This window comes from Callithrix jacchus, chromosome 22 (assembly GCF_049354715.1).
Source record: "Callithrix jacchus isolate 240 chromosome 22, calJac240_pri, whole genome shotgun sequence".
NCBI lineage: Eukaryota > Metazoa > Chordata > Mammalia > Primates > Cebidae > Callithrix > Callithrix jacchus.
The window spans coordinates 51,208,731-51,221,864 of NC_133523.1; the positions used below are offsets into that span (position 1 = coordinate 51,208,731).

At 52.5% G+C, this 13,134-nt stretch overlaps 1 protein-coding gene across 36 annotated transcripts in view; it reads left to right on the top strand.

Moving 5' to 3' along the window:
- LOC108589535 (tigger transposable element-derived protein 1) overlaps nt 1-11,826 on the top strand; it is a 29,314-nt gene extending 17,488 nt beyond the window's left edge. For 14 of the 36 annotated variants that reach the window (XR_013531183.1, XM_078361067.1, XM_078361064.1 and 11 more), the window contains 2 exons: nt 2,351-2,633; nt 8,173-11,826. Coding sequence is in view for 24 of the 36 variants with exons in the window: in XM_078361067.1 (XP_078217193.1) it covers nt 9,081-9,692 (612 nt within the window). In the remaining 12 variants the exon portion in view is untranslated. Of the gene's footprint in view, nt 1-730; nt 1,144-2,350; nt 2,761-3,920; nt 6,245-8,172 lie in introns of those variants that run through there. The other 22 variants (XR_013531184.1, XM_078361063.1, XM_078361078.1 and 19 more) reach the window with 7 other exon arrangements.
- Nucleotides 11,827-13,134: the final 1,308 nt, after the last annotated feature.

Here is a 13,134-nt window from a genome sequence, read left to right on the forward strand (position 1 = left end):
ATGGGGCATGTGGGATGAGGAGGTGGGGAGGATTACTGGGGCAGAGATGCCGGTCGATAGAAACAGCGAGGAAAGACAGAAACAGAGAGACCAGAGAGTCAAGGGCAAGGAGAAACGAAGGACAGAGAGGAGAGGGAAGAAGAGAGAGACAGAGGCAGAGACAGAGAGTCAGAGAGAGACCCACAGACTGGGAGGGCCGGAGACTCGACACGAGCACAGACAGTGAAAATAAGTGAACAAATGTAGTCATACGGGCCGAAGTTATAAGAGGGCTGTCAGAGGGTCCTGGGGAAACAGGTGTCAGAACAGTTAGCAAGAGAGAGGCAGATAAGAAAGGGATGCAGATGAAAGAGACACAAAGAGGGAAACGCAGAATGGGTTCACAGAGACAAGAAGTGCAGATATCCAGACTCAGGCAGACAGGAAGGGAGAGGGACAGAGGCAAGAAGGGAGAAAAGGGACAGAAATCAGAGATACAGTGAGATGGACTGACAGATTTCAAAGACTTAGAGAAAGATGACAGCGCGAAGAGAGACAGGGATAGTCAGAGGTAGAACTGTTAGAAAAACTTACGAAAGTGTTAGGAAAACTTAGGAGTCCAGATGCTGTCCAGTTAGATGCTACCTTGTGCACGCTGATAGGTTGCAAATGCTTTCTGCCCAGTGTATCATCTTGTAGCTCACGGCTCACTAAGCAGTTTTGCATCTGACTTTGTGTTTTTTTATTTCAGTGTTCATTCATTCCTTTTTTTTTTTTGGCAGAGTATCACTCTGTCCCCAGGCTGGAGTGTAGTGGTGCCATCTCGGCTCACTGCAACCTTTGCGTCCTGGGTTCAAGCGATTCTACTGCCTCAGCCTCCTGAGTAGCTGGAACTACAGGCATTCGCCACCATGCCGCTAATTTTTGTACTTTTGGTAGAGTTGGGGTTTCACCAAGTTGGCCAGGATGGTCTTGATCTCTTGACCTCATGATCCACCCGCCTCAGCCTTTCAAAGTGCTGGGATTACAGGCGTGAGCCACTGTGCCTGGCCTGATTTTTGCATTTTTAGTAGAGACAGGGTTTCACTATGTTGGTCAGGCTCATCTCAAACTCCTGACCTCATGATCCACCTGCCTCAGCCTCCCAAAGTGCTGGGATTACAGGTGAGTCACCTGGCCCTGCCCCTCTGCCTCCTTTCATAAGTACCTCTGTGATTGTAATTAGGGACTGCTGGAATAACTCGGGACAATTTCCGTATCTCGAGATTAATTTACAAAGTTCCTTTTGCCATGTAGGGTAATTTACTCATGGTTTCCTGGGATTACCATATGGACATATTTAGGTGACCTTATTCAGCTTCCCACAGTGACATTTGCTATCTCCAAGTGAGAAGTGTGGAGATGGGTAGTTCACCTCATCTTGCCTGGGAAGTAGGTCAGGACCTTTTGGTTCTCTTGGCTCCCTCTGTGGTTTTAAGAGATTACTGTGAGGGGCCGGGTGCGGTGGCTCCAGCCTGTAATCCCAGCACTTTGGGAGGCCGAGGCAGGTGGATCACGAGGTCAAGAGATCGAGACCATCCTGGTCAACATGGTGAAACCCCGTCTCTACTAAAAATACAAAAATTAGCTGGGCACGGTGGCGCGTGCCTGTAATCCCAGCTGCTCAGGAGGCTGAGGCAGGAGAATTGCCTGAACCCAGGAGGCGGAGGTTGCGGTGAGCCGAGATCGCGCTATTGCACTCCAGCCTGGGTAACGAGCGAAACTCTGTCTCAAAAAAAAAAAAAAAAAAAAAGAAAAAAGAGATTACTGTGGAGCCTTAAGGAGTTAAAAGAAAATGGAAAAATGGGTTTAGCTGACAGGAACAGAAACGGATGCACGGGAGCAAATGTTCAGAGAAATGGGGTCAGCTGCAAATGGCTCACCTACACCCAAGCATCATGTCTGCAAGCATTGAGCCCAAGCAGCACGACCGTGTGAAACTTCCCTCAGGCCCCTGCGTCTTGACAGACAGCCTTCCCTCTCCATATTGCCTGCTGCTCCCTTGCAATGTTATCTCCCCCTTTTCTCTGGTAATGCTGCCTTTCTAAACTCATTACTGGCTTGGTAAATTATTTTACCACCTGCGTGCCAGCCTCAGGCAGTCACTGATCACGATGTTTTGGTGGCCCACATGGGGACTCTCCCTACGGGGGACACTTTCCCTCTCCGTTCCTACTCAGGACCCTCGGTGGACAGTCCAAAAGTGTGTGGAGACAACTGAAGGTCTCTGGCCAGGACTACACTCTGGTGAAACTGAAAGGTGTCCATTCAGAGGTATCTAACCACCACTGCTTGCTCTGGTGAGGGACCTAAGTTTGCTTTCCTTTTTCAGCCTTCCAGCAGCCAGCTTCCAGTGCCCCTCTGGTGATGGATGATGTCTGGCCAGGCTGCTGCTCCCTGGTGTTGCCTGAAGGTCAACAGAGCTGGCTGCCTTGCCTGGAAGGGAGAGACTCCCGTATCCTTCTCTGGTCAAGAGTTCCAGAACTCTGCATGTGGTGCAGTTAGCAATGGCAGCTCCTCTAGGGTGAAACCACATACGTTTTGAGTGACTTAGACCTCACGGAATTCTCCGCTGAAGAGCCAGCCATCCTGCTGCTCCAGATGTTTTCATCCAGGTGATCCCAAACAGCACCAGAACAGCCAATCTTCCCTCAACCTCTTCCCCTGAGACCTTGGGCCAAGCCCTCAGTGTAATTTGTGCCTGGACTGACCTGGGACTGTCACCCTAGTGGTCATCCCAGGGTAAGGCACCCTAGCTCTGGGAGGCTTTTTCTAACAGGCAGGTGTTAGAAAAGTGCTCCTCAGGGTCCTTCAGCAGGTGTGAGTGGAGCACTTTTCCTTGGTAGGGTGCCCCAAGTGGAAATTGGTTCAACTAGCCCCAAGCGGCTTGGTTTCCCAGTCACACAATTGGACACACCCTGTCTAGTCCCTCAGACTTGCCTCTGGGTTGCATTCTAAAACACTGGAGGTCCGGGCACGGTGATTCACGTCTATAATACCAGCACTTTGGGAGGCCGAGGTGGGTGGATCACAAGGTCAGCAGATTGAGACCATCCTGGCTAACACAGTGAAACCCTGTCTTTACTAAAACAAACAAAAAGAATTGGCCGGGTGTGGTGGCATGCACCTGTAGTCCCAGCTATTTTGGAGGGTGAGGCAGGAAAATCACTTGCACCTGGGAGGTGGAGGTTGCAGTGAGCCAAGATCATGCCACTGCACTCCAGCCTGGGCGACAGAGGTGATACTCTGTCTATAAAATAAAATAAAAATAAAACATTTGAACAAATTTGGCCTCCAAAATCTCAAAAAGAAATGATTAATTTTCCTAAGCAAAGTGGCTTGCCTGCTTTACAAACTTCTGGGTCAGAAATTCTGGTCTCTGAACGAGACCCTTTCTCCCGATACTATGTTACAGCTTGGCCTTTTCTGTTACAACTCCTATAAATGGTCTGAAGTTCTTTTTTTTTTTTTTTTAGACACTCTATCACCCAGATTGGCGTGCAGGGGCATAATCTCAGCTCACTGCAACCTCTGCCTCCTGGGTTCAGTCAATTCTCCTACCTTGGCTCCTACCTTAGCTTCCCGAGTAGCTGGTATTACAGGCGCACGACACTACACCCAGCTAATTTTTGTATTTTTAGTAGAAATGAGGTTTCACACTGTTTGCCAGGCTGGTCTTGAACTCCTGACCACGTGATCCGCCCACCTCGGCCTCCCAGGGTGCTGGGATTACAGGCATGAGCCACCTCGCCTGGCCCTGAAGTTCTTTATGTCCAGGATTTTATGACTGTCTCTGTGGATCCCAGTCTCTGCCAAACCTATCCAATGTGCTTGGCTGAATTCTCTAGCCCCGCTGACTCTTCTGACAATAACCTTTCCTTTATCCTTTCTGCTTTCCCCAGGCAGCTGGACTGGTTGAGGCCACCCTGCACATATCATCTTCATGTTCAACTGTCCCTACTCCATGTGTTCCTTGTCCCTCACCTCCTTGTCATCTCACCTTGGATGTCATTTTCCAGTTCCACCTCCTTTGCAGGGACTCTTGTCCTCTTCACATACTAGGTTGGGGGCCACTTATGATCCCACTTTAGGTCCAGAGAAGGTTCTGCTGTTCTGAGAAATGGCAAATGTGGATCTAGGAACCATCAGAGTCCATTTTTCCTTTCCCAATGTCTGACCTCTCTCAGATAGAAGCAAAGCTTTTGTCTCCTTCAGCCAAGACCCTTCCCATTTCATAAGAAAACTGAAAGGACTAACCATTTTATTTAATATCACTGGCAGGATATTTATATGATTTTTTTTTTTTTTTTTTTTGAGACAGAGTTTCGCTCTTATTACCCAGGCTGGAGTGCAATGGCGTGATCTCAGCTCACCGCAACCTCCACCTCCTGGGTTCAGGCAATTCTCCTGCCTCAGCCTCCTGAGTAGCTGCGACTACAGGCACGCGCCACCATGCCCAGCTAATTTTTTGAATTTTTAGTAGAGACGGGGTTTCACCATGTTGACCGGGATGGTCTCGATCTCTTGATCAACCTGCCTCGGCCTCCCAAAGTGCTGGGATGACAGGCGTGAGCCACCGTGCCTGGCCCTTGTTTATATGATCTTTGCCACCTGTTGTGCTTATGAGGAAAAGTCCTGCCTTTGGTCTCTAGCTCAATGATGGGCAGATGAGGTTCATGCCTGGAACCCTCAGGAGTCTGGCCTGGGGAGAATGGGAGTTCCTAATGCTGATCCTAGATGGGGCTACTGAGAGGAAAACACTGGCAGGGAATGCCGTCATCATGTGATTACTTGTTTAACTGAAGGCATGAAGAAGGCCGTCACAAAACCAGTCACCTATGCCGAACTAAGAGAGGTAATACAGGAGCCAAATGAAAACCCAGCTCTATTTGACTGCAGGTTGGCCGAAGCTGTGAGAAAATGTACTAATATGGACCCCGAGAGCTGAGAAGTCCTCGGTATTTTGACTGTTCTTTTTATTAGCCGGGCTTCTCCAGATATTAGACACAAACTCCAAACACTAGACCAAAAACCACAAATTCCATTCCCCACTTTGCTGGACATGGCCTTCAACGTCTTTAATAAAGAGGAAAAATTGCAGGGTGAATGAGACAGAAAAGATCAAGAAAGATTAAGTGGCAGGTTCACTACACGGCTGCTGCCATTGCAAATTCTCTGCCCATCCCAAGGGCCCCAGGTCAGCCATCAGGATGGAGCCTAACAGCCAGTAAGGAGCCTGCTATCTGCTGTCACTATAATCAGCCGGGCAAATCTGCTGGAAATGCCCAAAGCTTCCCAACCATATTCTGGTCCTTAGCGACCCTGTCCTCACCGCAAACAAGCAGGACACTGGAAACAGGACTGCCCCTCTTCTTCATGCGGAGGGTCATCACACAACCAGCAACCCCAGTTTGTGAGACAGTTTGTGAGCCAGTTTGCGAGAATGGCAACCACAAATGCTCCTAAGTCTATTCTTTGGCTATGAGAAACTTTCGGAACTCAGAAGGCAAAAGGAGATGACTGATGGGGTCCAGAAGCCATCCAGGCCATCCAGTAACCCTAACTCTGGCAGGGAATAAGATTGACTTTTTAATTTACACAGGAGCTACTTATCCAGCCCTAAGTAGTTTTCTTGGTCCTACCTTTTGGTCCTCAATCCTCCTCACCAGCATATAGGCCAGGCCAGGCCACAGCAGGGATGCTTCACCTCCCCCCAACTTTTCTTTTGAGGTAGAGTCCTGCTCTTTTGCCCAGGCTGGAGTGCAGTGGTGCAATCTCGGCTCACTGCAACCTCCGCCTCCTGGGTTCAAGTGATTCTCCTGCATCAGCCTTGCGAGTAGCTGAGACTACAGTCACCCAGCTAATTTCCGTATTTTTAGTAGAAATGGGTTTCACCATGTTGGCCAGGCTGGTCTCAAACTGCTGACCTCAGACTCACAGACTGCCTCTGTGACTTCAAATCTCCTATTACATTTGTTAGTCACAACCCCTGCAAGCCTGGTCTTGATGGTCACTTAGAAAGAAAATCTACAAGTTGCTGTGGAGCTTCAAGTGTTCTGCCTGCCCACCCTCCCAAAGTGCTGGGATTATCAGTGTGAGCCACCACGCCTGGCCACTTCTCCCTTAGTATGCACTCTGGGGAAAAATGTTTCCACGTGCTCTTTCCCGGTCCTACCAAGCTGTCCTATCCTCTTACTTGGAAGGGACATAATGATAAAACTCCAAAGTAGTGTTCTCTTTAAAAAAAATTTTTTTTGAGACAAAGTCTTGCTCTGTCCCCCAGGCTGGAGTGTAGTGGCATGATTTCGGCTCATTGCAACCTCTGCCTCCTGGGTTCAAGCAATTCTCCTGCCTCAGCTTCCTGAGTAGCTGGGATTACAGGTGCCCTCCACCACATCTGGCTAATTTTTGTATTTTTAGTAGAGATGGGGTTTCACCATGTTGGCCAGGCTGGTTTTGAATTCCTGACCTCAGGTGATCTGCCCGCCTCAGCCTTCCAAAGTGCTGGGATTGCAGGCATGAGCCACCACCCCCAGCAAACTCCCAATTTTTCAGTATCTACAATGTTACTTCCAACCTAGCATGCTTAGCCAGTCCTTATGCATGCACGGGCCTCATAACACAACCTTTTGAGCAACCATAAAGGCTTCTTCACGGGGCTCCCCCTGTAAAGCACAGCCCAGTGTCTCTGACCCATGGATTTTAAGCACAACTTGGCAGCCAGAAGGTGATCACAGTACAGTCTTCGACATCGCATCTGATAGTACTGTTTATACTTGGGCCCCTTGCTGAAACCTCTTTTCTTCAATCAAGCCACATACCCAGCCCTAGACCCTCTCAGAGCTATGAACCTAGCTTTCATCAAATATGCATTGGCTGGGTGTGGTGGCTCACACCTGTCATCCCAGCACTTTGGGAGGCCGAGGTGGGAGGGTCACGAGGTCAAGAGATCAAGACCATCCTGGCCAACATGGTGAAACCCTGTCTCTACTAGCAATACAAAAATTAGCTCGGTGTGGTGGCACATGCCCGTAGTCCCACCTACTCAGGAAGCTGAGGCAGGAAAATCACTTGAACCCTGGAGGCAGAGGTTGCAGTGAGCTGAGATCGCGTCACTGCACTCCAGCCTGGCAACAGAGCTAGACTGTCTCAAAAAAAAAAAAAGAAAAAAAAGCACCACATACCTCACTTTTTTAGATTTGTTGTAGTTGTTTTGTCAGAGGAAAATGTGGGCCCCTAAGGAGTTAAAAGAAAATTGGAAAATAGGCCGGGCACGGTGGCTCCCACCTGTAGTCCCAGCACTTTGGGAGGCTGAGGTGGGTGGATCACCTGAGGTCGGGAGTTTGAGACCAGCCTGACCAACATGGAGAAACCCCATCAATCTACTAAAAATACAAAATTAGCTGGGCACAATATCGCATGCCTGTAATCCCCAGCTACTCAGGAGGCTGAGGTTGTGAGCTGAAATCATGCCATTGCATTCCAGCCTGGGCAACAAGAGTGAAACTCCATCTCAAAAAAAAAAAAAAAAAAGAAAAGAAAGTTGGCAGGAACAGAAACAGAAGTAAAGGGCAGAGAATGTTCAGAGAAATGGTGTCAACCAGAAATGGCTCACTAGGACCCAAGTATCCTATTACCAGCACTCAGCTCACAGCCCGGCTGCACCAGGAATCCTGTCTGCCCGTATTCAGCCCAAGCAGCAGGCCTCGTAAAACCTCCCCGCAGCCCCTGCCTCTCGGCAGAAATGTTTTCCTCTTCTGTGTTGCCCGCCGCTCCCTTGCAACCTGTATCCCCTTTTCTCTAATAAATTGCCTTTCTGAGCGCATTCCTGTCTTGGTAAATTCTTTACCACCTGTGTGCCAGCCTCAGGTAGTTGTTGACCAGAACAATTCCTATATCCCCACTTGCTGGCAGAAGAGAGAGAAGTCCCTCAGCAGACCTCTCTCTTGTTCTGATAGGCCAAAAACCAAGTGACACTGCTCTCTAGCTACACGGAAGGCAGGGAAGTGAGTGTGCAGTGTTCCTCACAGCGGAGAAAGAAGGGGCTGGGCATGCTGCTGGGACAGTGGCCAGCAGGTCTGGGTGCTCTGTGTCAGGGAGTGGGAAGGCCAGCATGTGCTCATAGATTAATGCTCATGTGTCTCCTCCTTACAGGTAGAGGCAGCGTGGCAAGAGAGGGCAAGGGGCTGCCACTGTGGGCACAGTGGTAGCTGCTAGGGCTGAGCAGGAGGAAGAGAGCTCATCGAGGCGCGTGGTTCAGGGGGAGGAATGAAGACAGACCCCACCCACAAGTGTCGGGAAAGACACCTTTTGGTGACGTTGGCCTCCATTACCCTGCGAGTGAAGTTGGAGGTGCTGTGGAGGTTTGAAGAGAGTGAGAAACTGACACGGATTGACAGGGCCCTAGGGCTGGTCACCTCCACTGTTGCCTCGATCCGTTCAACGAGGACAAGATCCGGGCTAATTCCCGCTGCCACTCCAGTAAGTGCCGTACAGCTGACTTGCTGCTGGGGTGTGGTGATGGGCCACGTGCAGCGCCTGTTGAACCTGTGGATTGGGGAGCAGAAGCAACACAACTTGCCTGTCAGCACACTGCTCATCCAGGACAAGGCATGCTGGCTGTTTGTACAGCTACAGCAAGAGCAGGGCGACGGTGCCCAGGCTGAGAGCTTTGGGGCCAGGAAGGGCTGCCGACGGATGAGCCAGCCATAGCTGACACCCAGGCTGCTGCCCAGTACCCCTTGGTGTTACGTACTGTCCTGGAGGAGGCCTACTACTCACCACACCAAGTCTTCAATGTGGATGAGACGGGGCTGTTCAGGAAACGGATGCCCAAGCGCTTGCTGCTGGCATTGGAAGGGGTGACTGGGCCTGGGCCAAGGCCTCTAAGGCCCATCTGACCCTACTGCTTGGTGGCAATGTGGCCAGCAACTTCTAGATAAAGCCCCTGCTAGTGCACCCCTCAGAGAATCCGCGGGCCCTCGAGGGCTGCTCCAAGGCCAGCCTCCCTGTGGCCTGGTCCTCCAATCGCAATGACTGGCTGACTCCCCGAGTCTTCCAGGATGCTTCTGCCCTGCCATGGAGACCTGCTGTGCTCACATCATGCCCTGCTGCTTCTGGATGGTGCGCCCTACCATCCTGCCCATCTGGGTGGCCTTTCAGCCCATGTGCACGTTGAGTTCTTGCCCAAGAACACCTCAGCCCTAATTCAGCGCATGAACCAGGGCGTCAGCACTGCCTTCGCGGCCCACTACCTGCGCTGCACACTCAGCCACCTGGTCCAGGAGACTGCTGATGAGGACTGGCCCTCTACGTGGGAGTTCTGGTGCAGCTATACCGTCATGACTGCCGTGGACGGTATTGCCGAGGCCTGGGCAGAGCTGCAGCCTGCTACCAGGAACAATGCCTGGAGGAAACTCTGGGCTGAGTGTGTGCCCACCAGTGCCCCTGAGCCTGATGTGGTGCCCGAGCTCCGCCACAGCACTGTGGCACTAGCTAGCCATGTGGCTCTTGGGGATGTGGCTGAGGCTGATGTTGCCTGCCTGCTGCAGGCCTGTGGGGAACCCCCACTCCACAGTGTCCCCCAGGATGCAGAGGATGGGGACACTAGCACCTCGGGGCTGTCTTGGGAGGCAGGGAAAGGCTTGGCCTTTAAAAGGTCAGAGAAGCCATGAAGAGTACAGAGACCAGGGGGCTGGTGAGGGAGTTCAGAGCCGTGAGCAGCTGGCCCAGGTTGTGTCTCACTTTGCTGCTGGCCTTCGATTCCTTGTGGAGAATGACCCCAACTGGGAGCATAGCTTGCGGGTGTCCCGGGGTATCCTCGGTGCTCTTGCCCACCTCCAGGAGCTACACTGAGACAGGAGGCCCTAGGTCAGTGGCAACAAGGGAGTTGGTGGGAAGCTTGCATTTGTTCCAGGACAGGCCTGCAGAGCATGGGTGAGTGGCCCAGGGCACAGGCCTGGAAGGACAGACTCCTGCAGCTGTTCTGCATGATGCTGGGCTTGGCCCTTATCTCAGATGAACTCTGCCTAGTGATCTTTTATTTCTGGGGGGCAGACACTAGGCCTTCTCGCTCATGGTTCTCACATCTCATGTCCTGTGGCCTTTCTGCAGTGACAAACACACAGCACCAGGCTTGGGAACAAGAAGGTTCCGTTCCGTTCTGTTCCGTATCTGTGGGTCAGCCGCAGGGCTCAGGAACACCCACCTGCGGTTGAGATGCACCCTGACGCCAAAGTAATCGCCCACCGGGGCTGCCTTCACTTGCGCCGACGCCGGCTGCTTCCGCAGAAACAGACGCACCTGAGCCGCCCTCCAGCCCCGCCTGCTCTCCGCGCGCCGGCGTGGAATGTGGGGTGGGGTCGGGGTCGCGCCTGAGGGGCAGGGGCGGAGAGGACAGGGCGGAAAGGAGCTCCGGTCTTCGGGTGGTTTGTCTTCGTTTCCGCGCGGCTGGGCCAGTCCCGGCAGGTCCCAAAGGTGAGTCCTGGCGCGGGGTGCCCAGAGGCATCGGGAAGCCCGGGGAGGGGGCCGGGACGTGGAGTACACCCGTCTCCCCAATACCTGGTATATTACAAGTGCCCATAACTGATACAGTGAATTAATCCACCCAGCACGTCCTGAGGAAGCTCCTGGGTAGCGGCTCCGCCCTGAGTTCGGGTCTCCTCCACGACTCCGGGTGTTTGTCCGCGAACCGGGTTCGGGCAGCGCCCGAGGTCCGCCCGGGGTGGCCGGGGCCTCTGCCCCTCGTGAACCAACGCTCCGGGGCCTGCAGCGGGTCCCTGTTCTACTCACACACCCCGTCCGCTTTCCCGCCCAGCTCTGGGCAGTTCTGCATTTTCGCAGCCTGGGACTGGGTCCTCGCTGTTCCTTCTGCACTCGTGCGTGTCCCTCCCTACACTGAAACGGGGAGGGCGTTCAGTCCATAGCCATCTCTGCACACCTGGCTGAGGCATTCCCAGACCTAACCTCAGATCATGTGCATGCTATGAACACTCCTAAGTGGCTAGGCCTCTTGCACCTGAGCAGGCGGCTTCTGCCCAACACTGGGGCTTTCTCTGGGCTGTCCATCATGGGTATATCTCCGGATCCCAGGATTGCTAGTCAGCACCTCACATTTGAGGGTCTGTGCCATTCAGTCTAGAATCAGAGTTAGATGAGAAATCAACTTTGAACACCATCTTTAGGCTGATGCAGTGGCTCACACCTGTAATCAGAATTAAAATCCACATCCTTGACCGGACAGGGCAGGGTGGCTCATGCTTGTGATCGCAGCACTTTAGGAGGAATAGGTGGGTGGATTGCCTGAGGTCAGGAGTTTGAGACTAGCCTGACCAACATGGTGAAACCTAGTCTCCACTAAAAATACAAAAGTTAGATTGGGCGCGGTGGCTCACACCTGTTATCCCAGCACTTTGGGAGGCCGAGGCGGGAGGATCGAGACCATCCTGGCCAACATGGTGAATCCCCGTCTCTACTAAAAATACAAAAATTAGCTGGGTGTGGTGGCGCGTGCTGGGAATCCCAGCTCCTCGAGAGGCTGAGGCAGGAGCATCACTTGAACCTGGGAGGTAGAGGTTGCAGTGAGCCAGGATCATGCCACTGTAGTCCAGCCTGGCGACAGAGTGAGACTCTATTTCAATCAAAATAAAAAATGAAAAAAGTCGGCCATGGTGGCGCACTCCTGTAGTCCCATAGTCCCAGCTACTCCGGAGGAGCAGAGGTTGCAGTGAGCTGAGATGGCGCCACCGCACTCCAACCTTGGTGACAGAGGGAGACCCTGTCTCAAATAAATAAATAAATAAATGGCCAGCTCTGTAGTTCCAGTTACTTGGGAGGCTGAGGTGGGAGAATCACTTGAACCCGGGAAGGGGAGGCTGCCGTGAGCCAAGATAGCACCACTGTACTGCAGACTGGGTGACAGAGACCCTGTCTCAAAAAAAAAAAGAAAAAGAAAATAAAAAGAAAAAAAATTAAACAATAATAATAAAATCCAGAACCTTACTGAGCTGAAAGCCTGCAAGATCGCCCCAGCCACATTGGCCTTTGCCTGTGCTGTTCCTGCTACCCAGAATGTCCTCCCTCTGGCTGTCTCCTCCTTGGCACCCTTCTAGGGGGTGAAGAACCCTAAGTGGGTGGGATGGGGCTGCCTGGGCTTGGGGAGCGCTGACCAGCCCCTTTAAAAATAGGCATTGGTGGCTGGGTGTGGGAGGCCGAGGCGAGAGGATCCAGAGTATCCTGGGCAACATAGTGAGATCTCATCTCTACAGAATAACTTAGCTGGGTGTGGTGCTGCACACCCATAGTCCTAGCTACATGGGAGAATGAGGCAGGAGGATTGCTTGAGCCCAGGAGGACCCCAAGCCCATCAACCTGGAGGTGCAATTCGAGGTGCTGTGGTGCTTTGAAGCTGGAGAGAAGCTTGGTAGAATCAGGAAGGTGTTGGGGCTGTCCATCTCCACCTTGGCCACCATTCATGACAGCAAGATCTGGGCGAGTTCCCAGGCGGCCACACTGCAGGCAGCCACCAAGTTGACACGCATCCACAGCCTGGTGATACAGAATACAGAGCAGCTGCTGAGAGTGTGGATTGAGGACCAGAGCCAGCGCCACGTGCCTGTCAGTGTGGTGCTTGTTCAGGAGAAAGCCCACAGCCTGTTCGAGAACCTCAAGCAGAGCAGGGCAAGGGCGTGGGCGCCTAGCCCGAGAGCTTCGGGGCCAGTTGTGGGTGGTTTGCTGGCTTCAAGGTGTGCCACAGCTTGCGAAGCATGGGTGTGAGCAGCTGGACTGCAGGTGCGGACCTGAAGGTGGCACACAGGTACGCAGCACTAATGTGCAGGGTGATCCTGGAGGGCGGCTACACACCCCAGCTGGTGCTCAACATGGATAAGCCCGGGTCTTTCTAGAAGTGCCTTCCCTATAGCACATTCATTTTCCTGTAGAAGACGAGGCGGTCCCCAGTGTCAAAGCCACCTGAGACCTCCTGACCCTGCTGCTCTGTGGCAATGCGGCCGGTGACTTCCATCTGAAGCCCCTGCTGGTGTACCCCTCGGAGAGCCCATGTTCCCTCAAGGCTTCCTCCAAGCCCAACTTGCCCGAGGTGTGGCACTCGCATAAGAA